Source organism: Pantherophis guttatus, chromosome 1, assembly GCF_059756535.1.
Source record: "Pantherophis guttatus breed Tessera chromosome 1, ASM5975653v1, whole genome shotgun sequence".
NCBI classification, from domain to species: domain Eukaryota; kingdom Metazoa; phylum Chordata; class Lepidosauria; order Squamata; family Colubridae; genus Pantherophis; species Pantherophis guttatus.
The window spans coordinates 203,252,334-203,277,982 of record NC_142063.1 but is presented as its reverse complement, the minus strand read 5'-3'; the positions used below and the strand labels follow the sequence as shown (position 1 = coordinate 203,277,982).

The following is a 25,649-nucleotide window of genomic DNA, read 5'->3' as shown; positions in this document are numbered from 1 at the left end:
CCCTTCCGCCACTAGACGGGCGGACCGTCGAGCTACCCCCTATTACCGGAGACAAAATTCCAGATATTCTCTCAGCGCACCTATTCGCAGGGCTCCTTTCGTCCCCAAGATAGGGATTCCTTTCGAGACAGACCTCGGAGTTATGGGCCCCCAAAACATGGCTTCCGCGGGACTGGCGGCCACCAGAGCCGCCGGCAGAAATGACTCTCGCCACAACGCTCCCATCTGGGACAGACTGAGCCTCTTCCTGGACAGGTGGGCTCGTATCACCACGGACCAGTGGGTCCTTCACACCATACAGTTTGGCCTCCCTCTGGAGCTCCTCTCCAGCCCTCCAAACCACTTTGTATCATGCCCTGTTTCCAACTCCCCCCACAAACGCAACCTCATGGAACTGGCAATTCGCCATCTATTGGATATCAATGCGGTAGAGGAGGTTCCTCCCGCCCAATGGAAACAGGGGTTCTACTCGATCCTCTTCGTGGTAGCAAAGCGCTCTGGGGGCTGGAGAGCGATCCTGGACCTAAAGTCTCTCCCACCTGGTTTACAGGAAGTTCAAGATGAGCACACTCAGATCTATCTTGGAGAGCATGCGGCCCAGAGACTTTTTAGAGTCCATAGACCTCTCCGAGGCCTACTTGCACATACCCATAGCGCCGGCCCACCGGCGCTACCTCAGGTTCAGCTACGTGGGGCACCACCTTCAATACCATGCCTTGCCATTCGGCTGGCATCGGTCCCGCGCAGCTTCACCAAGATCCTTGCGGCCCTAATAGCCCACCTGAGGTTGGTTCCAGTAAGGCTTCAAGCCTACCTGGACGATATTCTAGTCCAGGCCCCGTCCCTCACTCAGGCTCACACCGACTTACGGCTCACCCTTCAGATCCTCCAGGACCATGGGTTCTTAATAAACCTGCCCAAGAGCCAACTAGTTCCACAGACACGCCTCACGCATCTGGGAGCAATTATCGACACCCGACTAGGCCAAGTATTCCTCTCTTCGGAGAGACACACCGATATCAGACTACTTGTACGTCATCTCCTACGGGAACCGACGGTAACTATCCTCACCCTGTCAAAGCTTCTGGGGAAGCTCGCCTCTTGTATCAACATAGTCCCTTGGGCTTGGCTTCATGCGCGCAGACTCCAATGGTTTCTGCTATCCCACCAGCGCACGCGCAACTCCACTTCCCTATGGAAAGTCAGACTATCGCCATCGGCACGCTGGTCCCTACACTGGTGGCTGTCACCGGCACTGGACAAGGGATGCACTTTCGTGGACACCCAAAAGGTGATAATCACGACGGACGCCAGCCTTTACGGCTGGGGGGCGCACCTGGACGCTCTTGTGGCTCAGGGCCGCTGGTCCACCGAGGAGGCAAACTCCAGCATCAACCTCCTGGAACTTCAGGCAATACGTCTGGCCCTCCAATCATTCCATCAGGCAGTGCTGGGCCGCCACATATTAATTCTCACCGACAACGTCGCGGTGAAAGCCCATGTAAACCGCCAGGGAGGAACACGGTCCAAAACATTGATGCAGGAGGCCCTTCAACTCGGCCGTTGGGCGGAAGCCCACTTCGCCTCGCTGCGAGCAGATCACATTGCCGGATCAGACAACTTGCAGGTGGATTTTCTCAGCCAAACGATGGACCTGTCGGAATGGCGGCTCCACCCCGACATCTTCTGGGATGTTTGTCGCCGCTTCGGCCAGCCGCAGGTGGACCTATTTGCCTCTCTGGCAAATTCGCAACTCCCAAAGTTCTTCACCCACTACCCGAATCCTGGTGCGGAGAATGTGGACGCCCTCCGCTGCCCCTGGCTGAGGGGTCTACTGTACGCCTTCCCACCTCTGGCCCTTATACCCAAGGTGATCCGCAAAACCATAGCAGAGGAGGTGGAAGTGATCCTCATCGCTCCCCACTGGCCACGACGACCATGGTTCTCCGATCTGGTCGCACTCTCGACAGCGCGCCCCTGGCGGATTCCCCTAGACAAGGTGTCTCTCTCCCAAGGAGCCATGTGCCACCCAGATCCCCAATGGTTACATCTTGCTGCCTGGCCCTTGAGGGGCTCCTACTGAGGCAGGAACACTATTTGTAGGACGTCATCCGTGTCATGCAGGCGGACAGAAGGCCTTCCACCATCAGGCTTTACAACATCACCTGGCAGGTATTTATCTCTTGGTGTTCAGCGCGCGAGATTAACCCTGTCTCAGCTTCTGTCCCACAGGTCCTTGACTTCCTGCATGCGGGACTCCGCAAGGGTCTGGCGCTCAACACGCTCAAGCCCCACGTCACCGCGCTCTCCACAGTGCTGTCTCCACGGGACGGGGCACCTTTGTCTCACCACCCATCAGTACGCAGGTTTTTACGGGGCGTCCGCAACCTTCGTCCCCCAGTAGTCCACCGGTATCCAACCTGGGATTTACCACGTGTACTGAAAGCTCTTACTGAGCCCCCGTTCGAGCCCTTGCGATCTTCGAGCCTCAGATTCATCACCTTCAAGGTGGCCTTCCTGGTGGCCGTAACTTCGGCCAGGCGCATTTCTGAGCTCGCGGCCCTCTCCATCAGGCCCGATCTCTGTGTCATTCACCCCGACAGGGTCTTTCTTAGGCTAGATCCATTGTTTGTCCCCAAAGTGAATTCCCGCTACCACCGGGAGCAGGAGGTGATTCTACCTAACTTCTGCCCTAAGCCTCATCACCCCTTAGAACGCAAGTGGCACACCCTAGATGTCCGCAGAGCTCTTAAGATCTATATCTCGTGGACGGCGCCTTCCAGACGATCCAAGGCTCTCTCCATCTCCTTCCAGCCTACCTTGCTAGGCTCCAAGGTGTCGTCGGCCACTATTGGCCGCTGGATTCGGGCATGTATAGCCCGTGCCTATGAGGCGCAGACTCTTCCCGCGCCCAGGAATATTACTGCGCATTCCACGTGCAGCGCAGCTACCACCGCTGCCTGGGCCACGCAAGCCTCCCTCGATGAAATCTGTAGGGCGGCCACCCGGGCGACTCCTTTGCCGTTTATAAAGAATTACCATCTGGACGTCTTCGCCTCCGCGGAGGCATCCTTCGGCAGGAGGGTCCTTCAATAGGTTCACCTGGCCTCAGAGACTTAGGGCTCGCAGGCTTCCCACCTGTAGGGCGGACGAGCTTGGGCATATTCCACTCCTGACCCACTCTGCAGCCTTCTGGGAGAAGAGGCGTTGGACTTACCATGAACGCGGTTTCTCCAGGGGCTGCAGAGTGGGTCAGCCCCTCCCAGCCTGCGCGCTCCCTGCTAGGACCTAAACACTTACCTGAGTTTGTCTTACAGTTCCCTCTTTGTCTAATAAACTGGGGACAAGGGAGGCATGAGGAGGCATGGCCAAAACAATTCAACTCAGTGATTGGTCAGACCATCTGGATCATCCCACTCCTGTCCCACTCCGCAGCCCCCGGAGAAACGGCGTTCACGGTAAGTGCAACGCCTCTTTTGATTTTCAAAATAATACTATAAGCTATTTATGTAGCCTACAGAAATCACTCCCCACCATGCCACAGAATAGAGAGATTGGAGAGAAAGAGAGTTCAAGTGAGTAGTGCAAGCTGTCTGCATAGTGCACCCACGGCTCCCAGTCCCAGACTGCCGGCATGGATGCATTGCTTTCAGTGTTTACAAGAGCCAACAGTTTGCTTGTTTGTAGTCTTTTCCCCTACAGTCTATCTACTCTGCAGTGTGTGTGTTTGGAAGCGGGTGGGGGGAATGCAGTTCAGGCACAGGACAACACATACTAACTGTAATGGCAATAACCTGACTGAGGGACTGTTGTGATGGTTGTAAATGATTTTAAGTGAACTGTAAAGTTATTCTTTCAGTATCATCATAACTTTGCTGAACGAATGGTCGGTAAATGAGGATTACCTCTTTGCATTGTACCGTCGATTTACAGATTACTTAATAACAATCTTTGAAGCCATGTGGATGCACTCCTTGTTTGAGACATCTCAAACAAGTTCTGCCTTGCTTGAGATGTCATTAGTATGCAAATTTCTAGAAGAGGAAACCCTTGTATGCTGTTGCTACCTAACTCGGGAGGCAAAAACAGCAGAAAAGAAGACAAAAGAAGGATCTGGGAGGAGACTGTATTCACATATGAAGAAGAGGACAACAATGAGGGATTTAATTGCAGAGGTTACTGATTCTGATTAATACTCTAACGGTGTCTTTAGTGCTAAAAGAGCCAGTTTGATAATACAGAAGCAATAGCAAAGGCACTCTCTTCCTGTTATAAATATTTTTCATCTCTTCTCCCTTTGGGAAGAAAATTTAGATTTGCATTTAATACAGTTTATGGCTAGACTTTGAGAATGCAGATTGTTTCAAGAATTAAATGGAGTAAACAATATTCTCTTTTGAATCTGCTTATACTACTGCCACTGCTGAATAACATTCAAAAATCATGTTCACTGCGTAATTGGAATCACTCTTAAATGAAATGGGAAATCATAATGGTGGTATATATTGAATTATTATTATTATTATTTTTAGTGTGTATTTGTATAAAGAAAGAGTTTACTAACCGTTTTTGTTCCCTTCGTCCTTCTTGCTCTCTTTTTCATAACTTAAGATTCTGATAACGGAGATGTTAATTATGATTATGACCATGAATTGTCTTTGGAAATGAAGCGCCAGAAGATCCAGAGAGAGTTAATGAAGCTTGAAGAAGAAAACATGGACAAAAGAGAAGAAATAGTAATTAAAAAAGAGGTTTGTATCTTGAAAAGAATCACTGGATAGTCATAAATAACTAAACGAGTAGACATTATTGAACAAATTAACAAATCTTCAGGATAGTAATTCCTGTTATTTATTTATTTGTCAGATTTATATGCCGCCCTTCTCCCGTAGGAGCGGGGCAGCTCACAACAATAAAACAACCCGACAATAGATAAAAATTAAATAATATTACAAACCAATTAAAATCCCCAAATCTCCAAGTTAAAATCCACGGTAGATCAGGGAAGTTGCTGAAAGAGCCATGTCTTTAGGTCGGCGTGGAAGGTGTGGAGATCGGGGGCCGTCCGGAGCCCGGTGGGCAACCCATTCCAAAGGGTCGGTGCGACCACAGAGAACGCCCTCATCCTGGGGACCGCCAGCCGACACTGTTGGCCGAGGGGACCCGGAGGAGGGCAGCCCTATGTGAGTGCACTGGGCGGTGGGAGGCCGGTAGGAGGTGATCCTGCAAATACCCCGGGCCCATGCCATGAAGGGCTTTATAGGTGAGTACCAGCACCTTGAAGCGGATCCGGAGGACCACCGGCAACCAGTGCAGCTTGCGCAATAGTGGTGTTATATGGGAGTAGCGGGACGCACCCGTAACTACTCGCGCGACCGCATTTTGGACCAGTTGGAGCCTCCAGGTGCACCCCAAAGGCAGCCCCCGTTAGTCAGATATATGCACACAGGTTAGTCAGATATATGCACACAGGTGTGTGTGCAAGAGAATGATTGATAATACCATATAGATACTATACAGGCATATACATACCTCATTGTAGTTCTGAATCTGAACTGTTACATGACTCTTATCAGCATGGAAAACTGATGTCATGTATTGATATTTTAGATTACATTTTAAAATGTCTGATGAATGCCTATATATCATCTTGGTTTTTTGCCAAATAAATAATGAAATTTAAAACTTACCAAATTTTTGTCCTTCAGTGGTTCTTAGAGGCTATGCATGCATGTGTATAATAAATATTAGATAAAGGAATTGCTTTCTGGTATGGATCAATTTCATTGATACTTGGTTCTTATTTGTGGCAAGGTCATTACTAGATTTTATAAAATACTAATTGTTTCTTTTTAAGATTTCTCCGGAGGCAGTTAGATCAAAATTATCATCCTCACCTTCACCAAGAAAATCAAGTAAATCTCCAAAATTAAGGACAAGTCCTAAATCTTCCTCCACTGCCACTAAGAGGGAGAAGAAGGTTTCAGCAGTATCTTCCCCACTCCTGGAGCAACAGAGGTAAGTAGATTGGCATATTTTATAACAACATGGTTATCTCTTACCTTGATAGTTGTTGTGAGTTTGTGCTTTTGTTTACCAAGCAGTCCTATCGCCCCGTGGGGGTATTCCCAACATGGAGGTGACCAGCAATATTGGCAAACTATGGTTTTATATAGAATAGGATTTTTGTGAGGGAGACTTCTACGAAACTTGTAAAATGCTAAATGCCTGGCATTGATTCTAGACCTGGTATCAGTGTTCTGAGTAACGTATCCACCAAAAGCAGAACTCCGAGGCAGGTAGATTCCTCAAAGAACATGTTTATTGGATACATCATATTGGCACAGCTAGTGAAAACCAACTCTAAAAGTTCCTGCAGTTCTTAGCCTAATTAAAAGGGCAAATGTTCTCCTCCCCAGATGTCATCGGTCACATTGCCCAATGAAAGCTGGCAGGCTGCTTGGTCACTCCTCTCCTTCTTCAACATGACAAGCTCATCTGTTGGGATGACCTTGGTTCCCACAAGAAAACTTTTTGCTTTGACTGTTAGCCAGTCTTTCTACTTTCCCCTCCCTTCCCCCCTTCAGAGTTCGTGGCAACTATGAGGCAGCAAAAGATGGCTTCAGCCAGCTTCACTTCAGAGTTGACACCTGGTTTTTAGGTGAAGACCTTTTATATGACAAGGATTTCTCCTCCGTTTTCCCTCAGTGCAGTTCCCTTCAGATCTCTGGCAAATAACTCTGGAGCAAGTTCTGAGGATGTAGGCGGGAAAGTAAATTTCTTTTCTCCTGAATGATTGGATTTCACTCTTTATGTGTGTACACTTTTGCCAAATGGAAGTTTGTGTAGCAGGTAGGCCTAAGCAACCAGCTCTTAGGCAGAGGCACATGCAGAAGATTTATCCATGTCAACCCCATCAAGAACTGCAATTGTTCATTTGAATGACTATGGGAGACCTCAGGTGAACATTTAATGCAATGTTTGTGTGCTCAGCTGCTAGATCACTTTTGTATTTTAGATGTCAGAACATATCACATCGGCACTCAGGTAATATTGTTATAATACAAGCTGATTAAATTTTTAAAATACTGGCTTGTGCATTGGTTTTTAGAAATTCAAAAAATAACCACAATAAAAAGAAAGGTCCTCGCACGCCTAGCCCACCACCTCCAGTACAAGAAGACTCCACCCAAGGGAAAAAACATAAGGAAAAATATAAAGCTAAAGAGAGGGTAGAAGAAAAGCCAAAGGAGATAAAGGAAAGGGGACGTGATTTTGAGAGACATAATAAAGAAAAAAAAGAGAAGCAAAGGTAAATACAGTTTGTTTAGTTTTTTGATATTATTATCATTTTGTTCAGAACATCTTCAGGTTACTCCTAAAAGGCTAGAGCAAAATATAACATTCAAGAAAGCAGCCATGGTCTCGCTCAACCCAATTTTGTGATCTTCTTTCTCTCTGTCATTCCCCATGCATTCCCAAAATGTGTTTCAAGGAATCCCTCCATCTTCCAAAACAAATGTGAGACAAGTGAGTTTTGTGTGTGAGAAAATGAATGGGAAAGAAAATCATTTCCTTAATGGAAATATGCCTTGGATGATTGTGTTAAAGGATGCCACTTAGAGAGAGTAGAGTGTGACTCAGGGGTGAAATCTAAAATTTGTTACTACCGGTTCTGTGGCTGTGGCTTGGTGGGGGGGGAAGTAAGTGACTGGGTGGGCGTGGCCAACTTTTTTTTTATACTTTTAAAAGTATAAAAAAGAGGTTGCAGAAAAAAAATGCTTTGAAAAGCCTCTGACGATCCCTGCTGAGCTGCGCGATCATCAGAGGCTTTTTTTTTTTACTTTTAAAAGCATTTTTCGGCCGAAGAGGTTGTAGAAAAAATGCTTTTAAAAGTAAAAAAAAACAGCCTCTGATGATCGTGTGGCTCAGCTGGGCATGGGGGGGGCCCGCAGGGATTTTTGCTACCGGTTCTTGGAACCACCCGCCGCCATCGCTACCGGATCAGGTGATCCGGTCCGAACCGGGAGCATTTCACCCCTGGTGTGACTCCTGACATGCAAATGTCTTACTGGCATCAAACCTTGGGTGGCTTGTCATTCATTTATTTTTTTAATTTGTGGAAATAGATAGCAACCAGTTATTTCCATCTTCAAATCCCTGACAATTTTTTAAAGATTTTTTTATTCCTCCTTTATTATTTATAAGTAACTTAGTGCAACAAACATACCAATATTCCTTCCTCCTCCTATTTTCCCCATAACAACAAGGTGGGTTGAGTTGAGAGAGAGTGACTCTCATCCATCAGCTTTCATGCCTAAGGTGGAGCTAGAACTTACCTTCTCCTGGTTTCTAGGCCACCACCTTAATCATAGAACATAGAATCATAGGGCTGGAAGGGACCTCAGAGGTCTTCTATCCAACCCCCTGTCACAGAAGGAAACCTTACATTTTTCTGGTCCAATGGTTGTCCAATCTGTTTTTGAAAACCTCCAGTGATGTTGCATCAACAACTCCAACGTGCAAACTATTTTAGTGATTAATTGTTTTCACTATCAGAAAAAAAATATCTAAGTTGGATCTCTCTTTAACAACCTTGCATTACTTCTTGCCCTGCCTTCTGGTGCTTTGGAGAAAAAGTTATGCCAAACTGGCATTTATAGTATATTTTCTAGGAAGGGGTATGTTTCTCCTTTAAATGGAGATACGCTGCCTCAAGCTATAAATAACAGTATCCATCCTGTTGTTAATGGCCGTGTTGTATATGTTGGCTGTATGACTATTTCTCAGGGATCCCTCAGAAAGTTCCCACAGACAGAGACGTTCACCTAGTCCAGAAGACCATTCTGGTAGCAATTCTTCTTCACGAGAGTATTCTCCTGCCACAAGAAGAAAGCAGACATCTTGGGCGCCAGCTAAATCCAGCAGCCATAAACATTCTTTTTCACCCCCTCGCAGGTAGGATTTTAAAAAAAATCTTTGTGTCTGTGTATTGTTATTTTATGTCCGTGTAGTTTAGACTTCATTTATTCATGAGAGTTTGTTGCAATGTGAAAGCTAAATTTTATTACATTTTTATCCCACCTTTATTACTTTTTATAAAGAACTCAAGGTGGAAAACATAGATACTGTAATATTCCTTTCTCCTCTTATTTTCCCCATAACAAAAACCCTGTGAGATGGGTTGGGATGAGAGTGATTAGCCCAAGGTCACCCAGCTGGCTTTGATTCTCTTGTTCTTATTGTGTGTCCCAAGTGGTTGAAGGGTCTGCTTGCAGTTTGCAGTGTAATTGCTTACTCTCTGCACTTGAAAGGTAAAATGTAATAAAACATATTTTGAACACCAGGAAGGATTGAAAACAAGCACAATTTAATCATAGCACACCAGAGGTTACCCAAGCATGGGTAACCTCTGTCCTAAAGTCCCCAAACTAATACTCATTCCCCCCCCCCACTGCCCCATTTGATATTTTGAGACTTGATATTGTCCTAACCCCCCCCCCCCCAAAGAAACATGCTTGTTTCATTTCAGCAACTGTTTTTTTTTTTACTCTTCAGGTTTTAATATGGCCTTGTATTATCATTGATAATAGCTATTTCAAAGTTTTTTTTATATTTGGGGGTTATTGCTGGGTAAGGAAGGGATAGTCTGCATGCACCAGCTCCCATTGAAGAATCTTTCCCATTGTAGGGAGTTTTTGCAACAACTTCCATTAACATTAAAAAAAAAGAGGGGGTATTTAAAATTCTTGTTTTTGGGAGAATATTTTTGAAGGGAAATCAATGCTGGGGAAGAAGAGATAACCATTCTCTTATCCGCTCCAATGAGCCTCTTTAAAAATGGATTCTTCCTCAATTTTTATTCTAAAGCCTAATTCCTGTGTGGGAGACAGAGTGTATGTGTGGGAGAAATAGAACATTGGATTTTCCTTGGTGTTTATTATAGAGAATTTTTCAGGTTTCCAGGGATGCCCCTACCTATTTTGGATGGTGGCCTCTTTCATAGTTGGGATGCAAGCCCTTCACGGTTGCCTAAGGCAGGTTAGAAATAATCATCCCATACTGGTAATAGAAGAAGTAAAGCTATAGGGTGTTCTGCATGCAGACTCATGAGAATCATGAGCTTTGAGAAATGCTATAGGTAAGAAGATGAAAATTGACCTATAATCTAACAGAATTTGCCCAGGGAACATTCTGTTGTTTGGTATACAGTATGTGGATATTTTAAAATGATTTGAATACTGCATATTTTTAGTCCCCCAAAGCCAAACATACTGTTTAGGTATTAATGAAAACAAATGCCTAGCAAGGAAAATTGTGTACAGGCAGGAATCAGTTTGGCTGTGGAACTTCTGCTCTACTTTTGGAACCAATCTGAATGCAATTTTAGCAAGAGATTATTATAAAGGTTTGTGTAAATAGTGCTCAAAATGTATGTAGCAGGGAGATGTGTAAACAGTTCTGTGTTTGCAGGTCTGCTTCACCACCAACTCAGCATCATTCTCCTGTATCGTCGATGCATCATTCTTCTTCATCTCAGTCGGGTTCTTCTATTCAAAGACGTTCTCTGTCACCACGTCACAAAAGAACCCCTTCACCCTCTTACAAAAGGACAACTTCCCCACCCGTAGGTCGGTCGTCTTCTCCTTATCCTCACCGAGCATCGCCTTCCCCACAGCAAAAGCAGGCATCTTCCAGACATCGTTCACCAGTTAGAGAGAGAAGCCGGCATGATCATGAGCGGATTTCACAGTCACATGATCGTCGCCATGAAAGAAGAGATGGTATGAATAACCATAAAGACTGTATGAATACAGATAGTCCCTATTTAATGGAACCATTCTTTGACTCAGTCGCTAAGTCTTGTCCAACTCTTCACAATCCCTTGGACCAGGGATCAGCAACCTGTGGCTCTGGATCCGCATGTGGTTCTTTCACCCCTCTGCTGCGGCTCCCTGTCACTCAAAATATGTGTCACAACCGCCAATGTGCAACACCCACCGACACGCGATTTATTGAGCTTTTCAAACCCTGATAGGCCAGCCATGGATAAATCGAAGAAAAGAAAAGTTTCAGAAGAAAACAGAATGTTTAATTCAACTACATATGCTAGTTTTGTGGCCGCTCAAGAAATAGCCAGGCACGGGAGGGTTTTTGTGGCTCCTGGTGTTTTCTTTTCTGTGGGAAATGGGTCCAAATGGCTCTTTGAGTGTTTAAGGTTGCAGACCCCTGCCTTGGACCATAGCATGCCCTGCAGGCCCCCTTGTCCTCCACTGTCTCCCAGAGTCTGCCCAAACTCACGCCCACTGCATCAATGACACCATCTACCCATCTCATCCTCTGCCATCCCCTTCTCCTTTTGCCTTCAGTCTTTCTCAACATCAGGGCCTTCTCTTCTTGTGCTCTCTTCTTGTTTGTTTGTGCCTTTTAATAAAATTTATTAGCTTGAAAAGATGCTACTAGACTCATGGAGCATCTGCTTTCAAAAGTATTTATCAGAACCATTTCCCTATTTTTTCTCTGAATGTGGATGTTAAACAAAATATTATGCAGACTTTCAAAGTGGGGAAGTAGGACTTTTTGGATTAGGAATTAGAAAGGTCTTAAGACTAGCAATGGTAGAATAAGAATTATGCTTAATCAGCGTCAAACATAAATATGTGTTACTCACCACAAAAATTCCTTTGAAATGTTTTCTTTTCCATGTTTCCCCCCTGCTTTTTAATACAGTTAGTCCTCAACTTAATGACCATAATTGAGCCCAGAATAGTGAGAAATTTGTTAAGTGAGTTTTGCCCCATTTTATGACTTTTCTTGCCACATTTGTTAAGTGAATCACAGCAGTTGTTAAATTAGTAACCCAGTTGTTAACTGAATCTGGCTTCCCCATTGACTTTGCTTGCCAGAAGTTTGGAAAAGATGATTACATGACTCCAGGACACTGCAACTGTCATAAATATGAACCAGCTGTGAAGCATCTGAATGTAAATCACGTGACCATGGGGATGCTGCAATAGTCCTAAGTGTGAAAAATGATAAATCCCTTTTTTCAGTGTCGTCGTAACTTTGAACGGTCACTAAATGAACAGTTGTAAATCGAGGACTACCTTTACTATTAAGTTGATCGCATATTTACATTTGTATTTATTTTACTTCCAGAAACAAGAGGAAAAAGGGGAAGAGAAAGAGACAACAGGGATGAACGGGACTATGACCAAGAGCAAAGTACCCCCAGAGATCACAGAGATGATCGAGAATCCCGGGACGGACGGGATCGAAGGGAAACCAGAGATAACAGAGAACGCAGAGATCCAAGAGAATCTCGGGACGCTCGGGATTCACGTGATGCCAGGGATTTCAGTAGAGACAATAAAGAAAGCCGGGATCAGAGGGACTTACGTTCTACACGTGACTCACATGACTACAGAGACAGAGAGTGTCGAGAACATAAGAAAGAGGAGCAGTATTTGGAGGAATCACGTAGCTACACAAGAGCCCATGGCAGGGAAGATAATTCTCGTGCTGAAAGTCGGACGGACTCAAGAAGTGAAACAAGAAATGAATCCAGAACATCTGGAAGAAGCAGAGGGAGAGGTCCTGAATTAACAGACAAGGGTATATAATACATGAAATAATAGGAATGTTACACTATTCGTTTACATAAACATCTGTTTAATCAATAGGGTAGAAATTAATTACATTACAGCTCATTTGTTTTTATGACTTCACCAAATTTAGTCACCATTATCAATAGTACAATGATCCTGAGCGTATTTCTTAAAAATTATTAAATAACATAGAACAGATGGCAATAATTATCACATGGATTTCTCCTTTTAGTAAGAAAAAAACATTGCCCTAGTTATCTTAAAAGAAGATTAGTTAATTTTAGTCACACATTGCTATTGAGATCCTTTCCTTTAATTCACTGATATGAAATGAATTAGTTTTTGAAACAACTGAATGCAAACTCCTTTGCTAAAGCAAAACTGTTGAAAATTAGTCTAAAGATTAGCTTTTGCTTCAGAAGGATTGTTTGCATGATGATTTTAAACCTTTCTGTTATGGTCAAACAAGGATTTCCTTTTCAAAGTACTGGATTTTGTTTTGAGTCTGATTTCCCCCCCCTCAGCATTAGTTTTCTGAATCTGAATTCCTTTTAATTCACCACAGAGTTGATCTGGGCTCAACTGAGGAGTTGAAAGTTCACCGCTCTTAAATTGCTTAGATTTCTGCATATGGAGTTCTGTAGTTTGAAATGTATATTAATTGAAAAGGACAGGGCTTTTAAGCAAAACTTCCTTATATTTAACTTTTTTTATGGCAAATATATTACACAAATTATCATCCTAGATCAGGAATTACATTTTAACTTGCCTGAATGCACATTGGCAGTTCTGGTGCACAATTTACAAATCCTTTTATGAAATACAATTCGTTTAATCTATCTGTAGTAGCTAATCTCTGACAACAGAGATTTTTTCATGTTTTCTGTGTGCCTTATTTTCAATAGGCAATCGAGGAACAAGAGGCTCTCAAGTTGATAGTCATAATTCTAGTAGTAGCTACCATGACACCTGGGAATCACGGAGCAGTTACCCTGACAGGGATCGCTATGAAAGCCGTGAACATGCAAGAGATTCTTCTTTTGAAAGACGACACGGAGAAAGGGATAAGCGTGACAATAGAGAAAGAGGTAAATACTCTTCAGGAGTGTTTTTTTTAACCATTAACTTATTAATGGATTCTTACTAAAAGGGCATAATGTTAGAATAACATTAAAGATGAATGTAGCTGTGAAAGTTACACTGACTCCATGAACTTTAATTACAAGCACTAGTAATTAGCTAGCTCATTTAGCACAGTACTGTTTACGGAGCAAATTTCCCAAAGAAATATTAAATTCGGGGTCTTTTTTGTTCTACAGTGGAGGTTGTCATTTCCCCCTTCAACCTTCCATCTCCAGAGATTTTTATCATCATGGATACTCAATCTAAATAATACCTTCAGAATTAATTATGTCACAACTGTTGCAGTGATTTAACATTAAAACATTAGTGTGCCCAAATATGGGAAAATAAATTAGATGATTATAAATTGGAATTAAAACCTGTTTCTTATTACAGATCAGAGGCAAAGCTCACCCATACGACACCAGGGAAGAAATGATGATATTGATCGTGATGAAAGACTGGAAGAACGAAGAGTAGACAGGAATGAAGATAGGAGGGATGAAAGACCTAGGGAGCGAGAAAGGGAGAGGGAAAGAGAGAGAGAAGCAGAACGTGATCGGGCCCGTGAGCGAGAACGTGAGAGAGAAAGAGAGAAGGACAGAGAACGGGACCGGGATAGAGATCATGACAGAGAACGGGAAAGGGAGCGGGAAAGGGAGCGGGAAAGAGAACGAGAACGAGAACGAGAACGAGAAAGGGAAAGAGAGCGGGGCCGAGAAAGAGACAAAGAAAGGGAACGACAGAGAGAGTGGGATGACAAAGAGAGAGGAAGAGAAGAACGGAGAGACAAGAGAGAAGATGTCCGTGAAGAAAGGAACACAAGAGATAGTCGTGAAGAGAGGAAATCAAAGTGAGTTTGTTTTTTTAAAAAAGAAAATAAATAATTATGCCGTGTGAGACAGTAAATGGAATGAACAGTTATACCCAACATTATCCAAACAAACACTGACAGTTCATATGTCTTCCTGTAAATGTTTTTTTTTTTTTGAAAGAGGATTCTTGACATTCAATATAAATTTTAAAAGTTGATGTGTAACAGTCGTGTTCGTATTTACAGTAGAAGATGAATGAGATTTGTTAGAACGTACGTACCTAGAATTTAATGACTAACTTTGTCTTTTTTGGGGAATGCAGAAAACGTCACAGAAATGAAAGTAGCCCCAGCCCTCGGAAATCTCCTAAACGCCGCCGTGAACATTCACCTGATAGTGATGCTTACAATAGTGGAGAAGATCAGAGTGAGTGAAAGCATGTACTTACTAGCAGGAGTTGGCCACACAGTTTCTATGAACACAACACCCGCTCTGTTCTAAGATAGGGTCCGTCAACCTTCAAAACTTGTGAGCCTTTTCTAATGTACAAGGCTTTTTTTGTTCTCACTTGAGATTTGGCAAGATTTTGACCATCTATTTATTTATGAATTTGTTGGTCCATTATTTTTGGTACCTAGAACATCATGTGATAGTGTGCATCTACAGCTGAGGAAGTTAAGCTAAATTGTACAGTTAAACTCCTGTATATAGAAGTATTTATAGGTAGTCTTCACCAGTGGTAATTGGGACCAGGAACTCCCATCACTAAGCAACACAGTTATAAGGTACAGTGTCACGTGTCTGCTTTGATTTACAATGGCAATCCCAATTGCCGTTGCCATGATTAGGTGAATTCTACATGTTCACAGTTCCCAAAGTCAAATGATCACCATTTACAATCTCCTGCACGCTTCCCCATTGACTTTGCTTGTTCGAAATTGGCAGTGAAGATCGTAAATGGAGATCACATGACCACATCATAATTGTGAGCCGCTTGCCGAGTGGCCAAATTGCGATTACATGTTTGCGGGGATGCCGGGATGGCTGCCTGCAACTATGGCCTACTTCCTTCCTGTTAGTTCCAACAATCTTTAGTTCATTCATATAATGTTGTAGAACTTGGTTTCACTTCTTTTTTGTCCTTTCTCAGAACAGTTTCAAAACTTTAATAACTCTCTTTTGTAAATCCAGTGGGGAAAAAAAATATCCAGGTCACTCTTTGTTTACTCTTTGTATGTCCCTTTTAATTATGAAGTGGAATAGAGTAATTTGTTGATACTGCCATTGTTAAGAAGGCCAAAGTGTATTCTAGAAAATCTATGAATCAGTAGTGTTTAACAGCCTGACTTTAAAACCGATTATTTTTTAAATTCATTTGACTTTGGAAAGGAGGGATGTATTTTTAGGAGTAGAAGAATGTGTATACGTGCTGATAATTTTCCTATAAGTAACTTTCATATCAAGCTTTCAATCTTAAGAATAATTTCCTCTTCTCGTAACAAAAAGTATAGCTGGATTTTTTTCTTCTTTGCTGTAAATTAAAGAGTATTCCTAGATATAAAGATTTGTTCCAAAATGATGTGTCATGACACATTTTCTTTTTTATAGATGAAAAACGGCGTTTATTGAGTCAGGTTGTACGTCCTCAAGAATCACGTTCACTTAGTCCTTCACACCTTTCAGAAGAGAAGCAGAGCCGTTGGAAAGAGAGCGACAGAAAGCCAGAGCGGAAGGAAAGCCTGAGACATTATGAAGAAAGCGATTACAAAGAACGGGGAGCTTCTGGGGACAAACAGCGAGAGCAGCGAGAGGGAAATGAGAGTACAAGGACCAGAATCCAAGATAATGTAAGCAAACGGGATTCTGAAGAGCACGAGGCAGTAGATCACATGCACGAAGACAAGAAGAAAGCTAAAATACAGAAAAAAACAGCAAAGAAGAAGAAAGAAGAAGATGGTGGTGGGCTAGAGCGCTATATCAGTGAACCGCCAGTAGAGAAAACTCCAGTGTTTTCTCCCAAGAAAGGTCAGAAAAAGAAAAATGCTGAAAAGAAGCGCAAGAGATCCAAGGGAGATTCTGAGGCTTCTGAGGAAGACAGTGGCCCCCATCAGAAGAAGAAAAAAGGCCCCAGGACACCACCTGTAACCACAAAAGAAGAAGTGGTGGAAGCACCACCCGAGAAAACTGCAGTAGTGGAAGTTGCTCCCAAGAGGGAGGACACAACGTTTAGTGACTGGTCAGATGAAGACGTTCCAGAGCGTGGGGAAACGGTTCTAGAAAGGACTTCTGAGGAGCCCCATAGAACTAGCCACCGTACACGAGGCGAAACCATGGAGGTTTCTCATGGGGTGGAAGAAACCCCTCACCTCCGCCCTGCAGAGCAGAAGCGTAGCAGCAGCCTCTGTAGCAACAGGAGCCGTACTTCAAGTAGACTCCGATCACCCTCTAATGATTCTGCACATCGCAGCGGAGATGACCAGGCTGCAGTTAAGAAGATCTTACACAGCAGTTCAAGCGACAGAGACCAGAGATGCCTTGAAATCGCAGGAGAGCGGAAGTCCAGAATCGATCAGCTGAAACGAGGGGTTGCCAGCCGTAGCACCTCATCTGGTAATTTCTGTTGTGTGGCTTTCTTTGCTCCTGGGCTGCATCCCTGGGCTGTCCTGAAACTCAGTCCTTCGGAGGCCCAGAGTTTGGAATAGGGGTAGGACAGAGGCTCAAGGAATTCCTATGAGGAGGGATTTGTTGCCAGTGTGCAATAGCTAACCTTATAAAATTGCTTTATAAAGGGGTTAGTAATAACTTGTTCGGGGATAATGTCATTCAAGCAGAGCTTGCCTTTCCTTCTTCATATCCTAAATTAGACTTTTTAGAAGTTCATGTGTTGCTAGTAGTTTACAAAACAAAAAACAAAGCCCTCTAATCCAGGGGTCACCAACCTTTTGGACCCCAGGGACCACTAAATTCATAATTTTAAATCCCGCGGACCACTAATATGATCTGCCTAATGACCGGCTGGGTGGCCGTAGCTAGGTGGGCATGTGACTGGGTGGGCATGGTCAACTCGCTGTCACTCATGTCGGAGGGCACCTCGCCAGCCTCTATTCACCCCTCCCCTCCCAGCCACTCCTCACCTCCCTGCCTGGGCTCCTTAGGCCGCAACAGGAAGCAGTTGTTGGAGCTAAGCAGCCACCACGAGAAAGAGTTGGCAAAACAGCTCAGTTCAAATTGGATCCGACCGAGAAGGAGGCTCAGCAGAAGCATCTCACTGAGGACTATGAGCGTAGGTTTTCCAAGCAGAGGAAAGACCTGCGGGAGTGCAAGGCCACGTACAGGCACCTGGAGGCTCAGCGGACTGAGATGGTCAGCCAGTTCCAGGCCATGATACAGTCCCATTGGAAGAAGGTCCTCTGACTCTTTGCCACCAGCGGCACTTCCTTCCAGCCTTTGCCCAAAGCCCCGCACAAGGAGGCTGAAGCAGACCCCAAGTTAGAATTTCTGTCCCCCTCTGACCCACACAAAAAGACCCCAAAGGGGGAGCTCTCTGCAGCAACACAAACGTTCATTGCATGTATCTGTCCCAGGGGCCGTAGTTTGAGGACCCCTGATTTAGTGTAGTATGAAAAATGCAAATAATTTTTCTGTGGACCACCAAAATTTTCTCATGGACCACCAGTTGGTGACCACTGCTCTAATCAGTAATCCTAATGGATCTATTTTAAGTGAGGGAGTTGGAAAAGAAAGGAAAAGTTAATTTTTCCAATATGCTTTGCTTCCTTGGCTCTTTGTATGGGTTATTGGGCTCTTGAAAAGCTATATTGCGATCACTTTTAATTTTTTCTGAATTTTATTTTGGGGATGAGTGTGACTCAGATGAGAGAGGAAACATGAATGTGGAATGGATGCATGAGGAAGGTGAAACAGGAAGAGAGAACTAGGCATTGATACTGTTGGCCTCAGCTCTTTCTACCAGTGGTATCATGTCCCTGGCAGATTTCCTGCAAGTTAGAAATTTTCCTTTAGAAGAGATAAATAAAATAGGGAAAGGCAAAGAGTTTGTTTTCAGGTCAGTAAGCCATGCTCTATTAATCTGAGGTTGTGCAATTTGGTATAGTGTAAACTTTTCTTCTGAGTTTTGAGTTTTTTTCTAAATGAAAATCTGATAGTCTGTTCTGATGTAATTGATTGTGGTTCTAGATCGACAAGATTCAAGGAGTCACAGTTCAAGGCGAAGTTCTCCTGAATCTGATCGACAAGGTCACTCCAGATCTGGGTCCTTTGACAGCAGAGAAAGAGTGCAGGATAGAGACCGACATGAGCATGATCGTGAACGGGAAAGAGAGAGACGAGACGGGAGGCAGAGGGATTGGGACCGAGATGCAGCTAAATCTGATTGGTTGAGGAGCAGAGACCGGGACAGGATTCGGGAACGAGACAGACAACGAGAAAAACGAAGAGATCTGGACCGTGAAAAAGAACGCCCACTCTCTGAAAATCTGGAAAGAGAAAGAGGTGTCACCACTTCCTCTCAAGCAGAAATATCCAAGCACATTGAGACAAAAGCAAGTAAAGATCATCAGGCTTTTGAGGCCACCTCTCTGGATTCTTCTTCCCAGGAGAAGGAAAAGCAAGATAAAGACCTAAGTTCTTTACAAGGATTTGAAGATGGAATTGAAGCAGAGAAAGTGGAAAATGTGGAAGGTAAGTCATTCTGAAAATAGAAACGCTGACAGTTTTTCTGCTTTTAAACAAACGTGTAAATGGCATCATTTAATAAATATTCTTATTTGAACGTTCTGAATTTCAGGTTTCCTCATATAGTTTTTGAGCAGCATAGTTACTGGTAGACTCCAAATGAAGTTTACTTTCACAACTTTTCCCAGTACAAATTATCTTTTTGCTTTCTGAAAACTGATGATGGTGGAAGAGAGACCGGGGGGGGGGGGGGGGAAGAGACAGAAACAGGTCATATGCATACCTACCTCCCATCCACCCTTCTCCAGATAATTGCAGTTTTGATGGGATTATATACTGCATAGAAAGGAAATGAATGAAAAAAGATTAAACCCAGAGTGCAGTTTCTCTGATCTGGCTCCAGACACGAACAACAAGCAAACCTAATTAGGTCTTCTGCATCATCTCATTTAACGTGCCATTCCTGTTGGATCTGTGGAGACTGACAGAATAAGTGCATGTTGCAACATTTCTGTCTTTTTGCAGGTGGAGATGATGAAACAAAAATAGATGATATGCAGTCAATGGAATCTGGTGCTGGAGAATATGAGCCAATCAGTGATGATGAATTGGATGAAATTTTGGCAGGTGATGCTGAAAAAAGAGACGATCAGCAAGATGAGGAGAAGATGCCAGGTAAGCTTAGCAAAAATCTTTTACATCAGTCGTATGTGTACTAGAAAGCCATATTATTTTTCCCAAATTACTGTTTCTGACTTCAGAACCTGAAGCCTGCACAACCTATGCACAAAGAAAACGGATCATATTGGCTTGATAAGGTTAATAGAGGTGTTCCAATTCAGCTGGTCATAGAAGGAGGAGTGTGGGAAACTATGGTTTAAGAAATATATGGTTTAAGAAATATCAGTGCCATAGCCAAGTACATAAGAGGCAGGCCAAAAGTGGCACAAAGTTGTCCAGATTCCCCAATCAGTTTTGTTTGGATTAGTCTATGACACATGAATCGGTGCATCTTGCCTTTTAAGATGATTAGAGACAGAACAGGCCTGGTTCGGTGATTCAGTCCCTGGGGGTTCTCCTTAAAAAATGATGGTCTTTTCTTAATTGAAGAAGGCTATCTGTTGTGGATTAAGGAGCACCTCTCATTTCTTCCATAAGGTTACTTTTCTTTTGCCACTGCAACAGTTGGAAACAGGTTGGAGTCTATTTTCTTCCCTGGATCTTTCCCAGGAAGCAGATTTGAAAGAAGACAAAAACAGTCGTACCCTAAACAGGGAACAAGTGTCTTAAGCCAATTAAATCCAGTTTTGTTTTTTCTTTGAGCGGGATAGTGATTGCCTCAGAGTGAGATTTACAACTGATCTTCCCTGCTTGCAGCCAGGAAATGGTTGCAACAGTCTTTGTGCCAGCCTAATAGGTACTTTGGTATCTTTAAGAGATAACGTTATTTAAGAGTAAACATTTGCCTTTGTCTTATTCTACAACTTTTTGTCTCTTAGGTTTTACTTGTTTGCTTTAGTTATTGTACACTCAGGTTTTCTGCTGTTTATTTAAGAAAAGGGCTGAAACAATAAATGAAAATTATCTTCAGTTTTGTTTTTGGTTTTTTTTGTATGCATTTGCAGATCCGGTGGATGTCATTGATGTTGATTGGTCTAGTCTGATGCCAAAACAGCCAAAAGAGCCCCGGGAGCCTGGAGCTGCTCTTTTAAAATTTACTCCAGCTGCTGTTATGTTAAGAGTTGGCATTTCCAAACAACTGGCTGGCCCTCAGCTCTTCACAAAGATAAAAGAAACTTGCCAGAGATCTTTGGAGAAACCTAAAGGTAATTAGTTTATTCCCAGCAGATCATGAAGAGAAGTTAGAAAACCTTAAAAGTTCGTATTAATTTTTGTTTTTGTTTTTTTTATATAATTTTTTTTTTATTTTTTCCAACATAAACATAAAAAAGAAATTTTTTTCAAGAACAAAGTCTTGGTCTGGTCACAAATGGGTACACTAATTTAACAAATGAGAAACAAACACTTTTAACATAAATTCCAACATCTTAATAAATTTTTCTATTATCTCATCATACATACTAATCTCCTACTAAAGCAAAGCTCCTTTATATATTCAATTATAAATTCAATTATAAATCAAAATTCAATACCGCTTTATCTAAATTTTTTATCCCTTGCTCCTTTTGACATCAACATTAAGCACAAAAACAATCTTTTCTATTAATCTATATATTTACCTTACAATTTTATCACCACAAATCTTAATTTCCAAATGTATACAACTTTTTCATTTCAATTTATTAATCAAAATTTCTTTCTATTTTTCTCGTTTTCTAAACCCAATCTATCCTATCATATTCTTAAACTTTTACACAGAGATCTCAAAATTTACCATTTCATTTTAATTATCACCCAACATTTTTTTTCCCACCCCTTATTAATAATTATTCTTCAATATATTCTCCTCATTCTCCTCCATTGCTCTACCTATTTATTTGGCTGATTTCCAGCATAGCATATTTTGGCTGAGTTTTCAGCATATTATCCTCCTCAGCTTCCCCTTTTGTTTGGCTGATTACCAGCATTTTCCATTGTTTTGGCTGATTTCCAGCATGTTTTGTTTTGGCTGATTAACAGCATTCTCCTCCTTAACTCAACCTATTATTTGGCTGATTTCCAGCATTTCATTATTTGGCTGATTTCTCAGCATATTCTTCATTAACTCCAACTTCTACTAATTTATTAAAGATTTCTTTTTCCATATGTTATCTATTAATCCATTATTTCCAACTGTACTCTTCCAGGGTGTTCCCCCATTTATTTCTTTATATCTTTGTTTACCATGAACACTTATTTTTATTTAAAACTCATTTAAATTTTGAACCATTTAAACAATTAAACATTCAAACATTGCTATCCAATTTATCTATTTTGCTTCTTCTTTTCCTTATCTGTCCATATGCGTTTCAATTTAAAGTCAGTACTTCTACGCTTAAAACTCTGCATATCCTTTTTAATTCTATTATAAAGTCTGTTTCCAGTAAAACATCAACTTCTCCACTTCTGGTCCTGTGCCAAGTCTTTTATTGCTGCGCTAGTTAATTAAAAGTTTATTAAACATTGTATTTCTTCTTTCTTTATGTAGCCATCTAACGACAGAATAGGAATCTCGAAAGTTCAAAAAGCCATAGTTCTTTTCAAGGCAATCCACAATATGTAACAAGTCAAATGGTTCTTTTCAGAGAAGAACAAGTTACCGCAATAAACACTTTCACTTAGTCACAGCTTCAAACGCCATTTTGAAACATTTATGTAGCAATCCGTTTGATCTCTTTGTCTGTCTTTTAAAGGTGGCAAATCCTTAATTTTGCTTTTCTCTTTTCAAGTTCATTTCAGTTTTAACAAGAAAATTCAAATATCCAGCTCTGTTAATAAGCAATTCCCTCCAATCGATCAGTGATGAAATAAGATTCTTAAAGGGTTTAAAACTTCTTCCCCCCCTTTTTTCCCCCAAAATCTTCAAGCCCCTCAGATCTTCAGCCGCTAAGTAAGGCTGGGGGTCTTATTTATTAATATCCTCTTTAACGCGTTGTTCTCGCCTGGGCTGGTGTCATTCACCCGGCTCCGAAGCATTTCGTCCTTTCTTCCTTCCTCCTGCACTTTGCTTGTCCCGATCTGTCGCAATCTCGAGGCAGCCACCATGGCTGCCGTACCCCGCTGGCTTAGAGGTTGCCTCCGGCCTCCGAGGAACTTGCCCATTCCTCTAGGCCGCCCAAGGGGTCCCTCTCTTTTCCCCTTTCCCTTCAGGAGAGGGTAGGTCCGCAGACCTGTCAGCAGCGGTTAGCCAGTCGGGGTGCCATTTCCCCGACTGCATCCCCACGACGCCAAACTGGAAGCCCTTATTTATTTTTATTTTTGAGCATGTGTCATTCTGAAAAGACTACTCCTAATTGTGCAGGGTCCGTTTATAAATCAGAGCAACATGCTCACCAGGATAATGCCTACAGGTTTGTAAAGACTTTATTGAGTTTTCTGTTGAAACAATTTTGCTCTGTCTTTGTGTGCATAAAATCTCCCTTTCTCCAGAGAGGGAGATCATGTAATCTGTTCCTCTTCCTGCCACAGAGAAGGGAGGTGTTCTAAGGCAGGGGTCACCAACCGTTCAGACCTCAGGAACCATAAATTCATAATTTTAAATCTCGCGGATGACTAATATGATTTTTTTAAAAAGATAAATAGTATTTAGTGCAATATAAAAAATGCAAATGATTTTTCTGCGGACCACCAGAATTTTTTCATGGACCATCAGTAGTCCACGGACCACCAGTTGGTGAAGACTGTTCTAAGGGAAGTGGGGTGGGCTAGACTCGGGGAACTGGATATTGGGAGGGGAAGTAGGGACTTCACATTATTCTCTAAAGACAGTGTCTTTGTTGATATTGGAGATCTGAATCCCCATTTTAGAAGACTTTAGATCTCATTGTTATATTGCCTCTTTGTAGATGCAGAGAGCCTTTTCGAGCATGAATTTGGGGCTTTGAATATGGCTGCCCTACTGCGAAAAGAAGAGCGAGCCGGACTGCTGTGCAACCTGGGTCCTTGCTGTAAAGCTCTTTGCTTTCGGAGGGATTCTGCAATCCGCAAGCAGCTTGTGAAAAATGAAAAGGCGAGTACCTGAAACCTATTTTAACATATAGTAAACTTTGATGCGGAAATCATTGTCCATGTAGTCACATAGCTGCAACATACTTTGCTCATTTATTTTTAAAGCCTAATTTCCTCCTCTTTGTGAAAGCAACATGAATTTAATGAAAGTTCTAAAAATGGGATTATCACTTTGTTGAGCAGCTATTGTCCCACTGAAATAATATTCAGAGTCTTTCTGTGAAATCCATGGTATTCAGAAGTGCTTTTTAATATTCTAGCAAGCGTAATCTTCAAAATGAATTCATTCTACATCTAAATCTTTCCCCTTTAAAAGGTAAATTTTAATTTGTTTTTAAAATTATTGGGTGTTTTAAATTTGTCTCGGCCAAATTGTTTAATTCGGTTTTATTCTGTTTTTAATTTTGTATTTATGTGTTTTATTCTGTGGCTGTTCACCGCCCTGAGTCCTTCAGGAGTAGGGCGGTATATAAATCCAATAAATGAAATTCATTCATTCATTCATTCATTCATTTTTATGTGTCATATTTATATGGCCGTCCATCTCCCAAAAGCATGACTGTGTTCTCCCAGAATTCTGGGGCAGAATATTTATTTTGAAAAATGGATTTACATTTAATCTTACAAAAAAGGTACCTGATTCTTAAAATTTTGAGCTTCCTGCTTTGACGTCTTCCTCGTCTTATCTGTCTGCAGAAGGCTTATGATTGTTTTGGACATCTTTCATGTAGAACAGGGGTCCCCAACCCACAGGCCACGGCCTATTCATAACTGGGCCATGTGAGCTGTGGGTGCCTATATCATCTTGCACAAGTGGTGGGGCCGGCGTACATGCACATGCAGGCAAATTGCGCAAGTTGAGCTCTGGGCACGTATGTGCGTGCCAGCCTGCCACTCGTGCAAGTTGAGCACACGTGTGTGCCGGCCTGCTGCTTGTGCAGCCCGATTCCCCTCTCCCCCCACCCAAGCCGGACCACCAAGCTGCAAAGATTGGGGACCGCTGATCTAGAACTTTTGGTGCTGTGCCTCCAATTATCTCAATGGTGTATATATTTTTACAGAATAAAATATGCTGCTGCTGAAATGCTAGTAATCATACATTAGAATACTTATCATGCTGTCATTGCTAATATAAGTCATATCCTGTCCAACAGGGCACAACAAAACAAACCTACACAAATCCTCCAGTGGTGGACAATGAGTTGCTACGGCTAAGCCTACGATTGTTTAAACGCAAGACTGTACAGCAAGGGTCTGGACCAGATAAGACAGAGGACACTAAACTTTCACAACCATATGTTCCAGAAATGTGCCTGTCCTGAGCCAGAATCTCCTGGCCCTACGGTTGTTTTGTTTCACTGTTTGATAATATTGATGTTTTCAGTCTTATTTCCTTTAAGTATGATGTTGCCACAAGAATGAAAATACTCAAAAGAGTACGGGTGTGGTTTCTGAGACAGAATGACAGGGAAAGTATTTAGTACAAAAAACGAAGACCACTTTGTCTGTTTTTGCTGCATGTTTTACAACAGAGTTCTAACCATGGATTTTATTTAAAAAGTCACTTGTGTTTAAGTGTGTAAAAATGTCCATTTTTGGATAGCTGTTTTATCATCTATTAAATTTTTAAGAAGAAAACAGTTCTGATTTTTTTTCCATTTCTTTTTTCTCTTTTCCATAACATTTTCCTTTATAAGATTACTACTCAGTAAGATCAGTAAGCTGATAATCTTTACCATCC

General features: G+C 42.4%; 1 protein-coding gene across 20 annotated transcripts in view; it reads left to right on the top strand.

The window, feature by feature from the left end:
• Positions 1-25,546, top strand: part of ZC3H13 (zinc finger CCCH-type containing 13) — a 52,337-nt gene extending 26,791 nt beyond the window's left edge. For 15 of the 20 annotated variants that reach the window (XM_034432260.3, XM_087886645.1, XM_087886676.1 and 12 more), the window contains 15 exons: positions 4,612-4,751; positions 5,858-6,018; positions 7,112-7,312; positions 8,791-8,958; positions 10,474-10,784; positions 12,160-12,615; positions 13,514-13,696; positions 14,127-14,583; positions 14,868-14,971; positions 16,154-17,155; positions 18,743-19,246; positions 19,766-19,915; positions 20,866-21,066; positions 23,746-23,909; positions 25,063-25,546. In XM_034432260.3, coding sequence (XP_034288151.2) covers positions 4,612-4,751; positions 5,858-6,018; positions 7,112-7,312; positions 8,791-8,958; positions 10,474-10,784; positions 12,160-12,615; positions 13,514-13,696; positions 14,127-14,583; positions 14,868-14,971; positions 16,154-17,155; positions 18,743-19,246; positions 19,766-19,915; positions 20,866-21,066; positions 23,746-23,909; positions 25,063-25,230 — 4,370 coding nt within the window. In that variant the 3' untranslated portion in view covers positions 25,231-25,546. The remainder of the gene's footprint in view (positions 1-4,611; positions 4,752-5,857; positions 6,019-7,111; positions 7,313-8,790; positions 8,959-10,473; positions 10,785-12,159; positions 12,616-13,513; positions 13,697-14,126; positions 14,584-14,867; positions 14,972-16,153; positions 17,156-18,742; positions 19,247-19,765; positions 19,916-20,865; positions 21,067-23,745; positions 23,910-25,062) is intronic. The other 5 variants (XM_087886662.1, XM_087886665.1, XM_087886656.1 and 2 more) reach the window with 1 other exon arrangement.
• Positions 25,547-25,649: the final 103 nt, after the last annotated feature.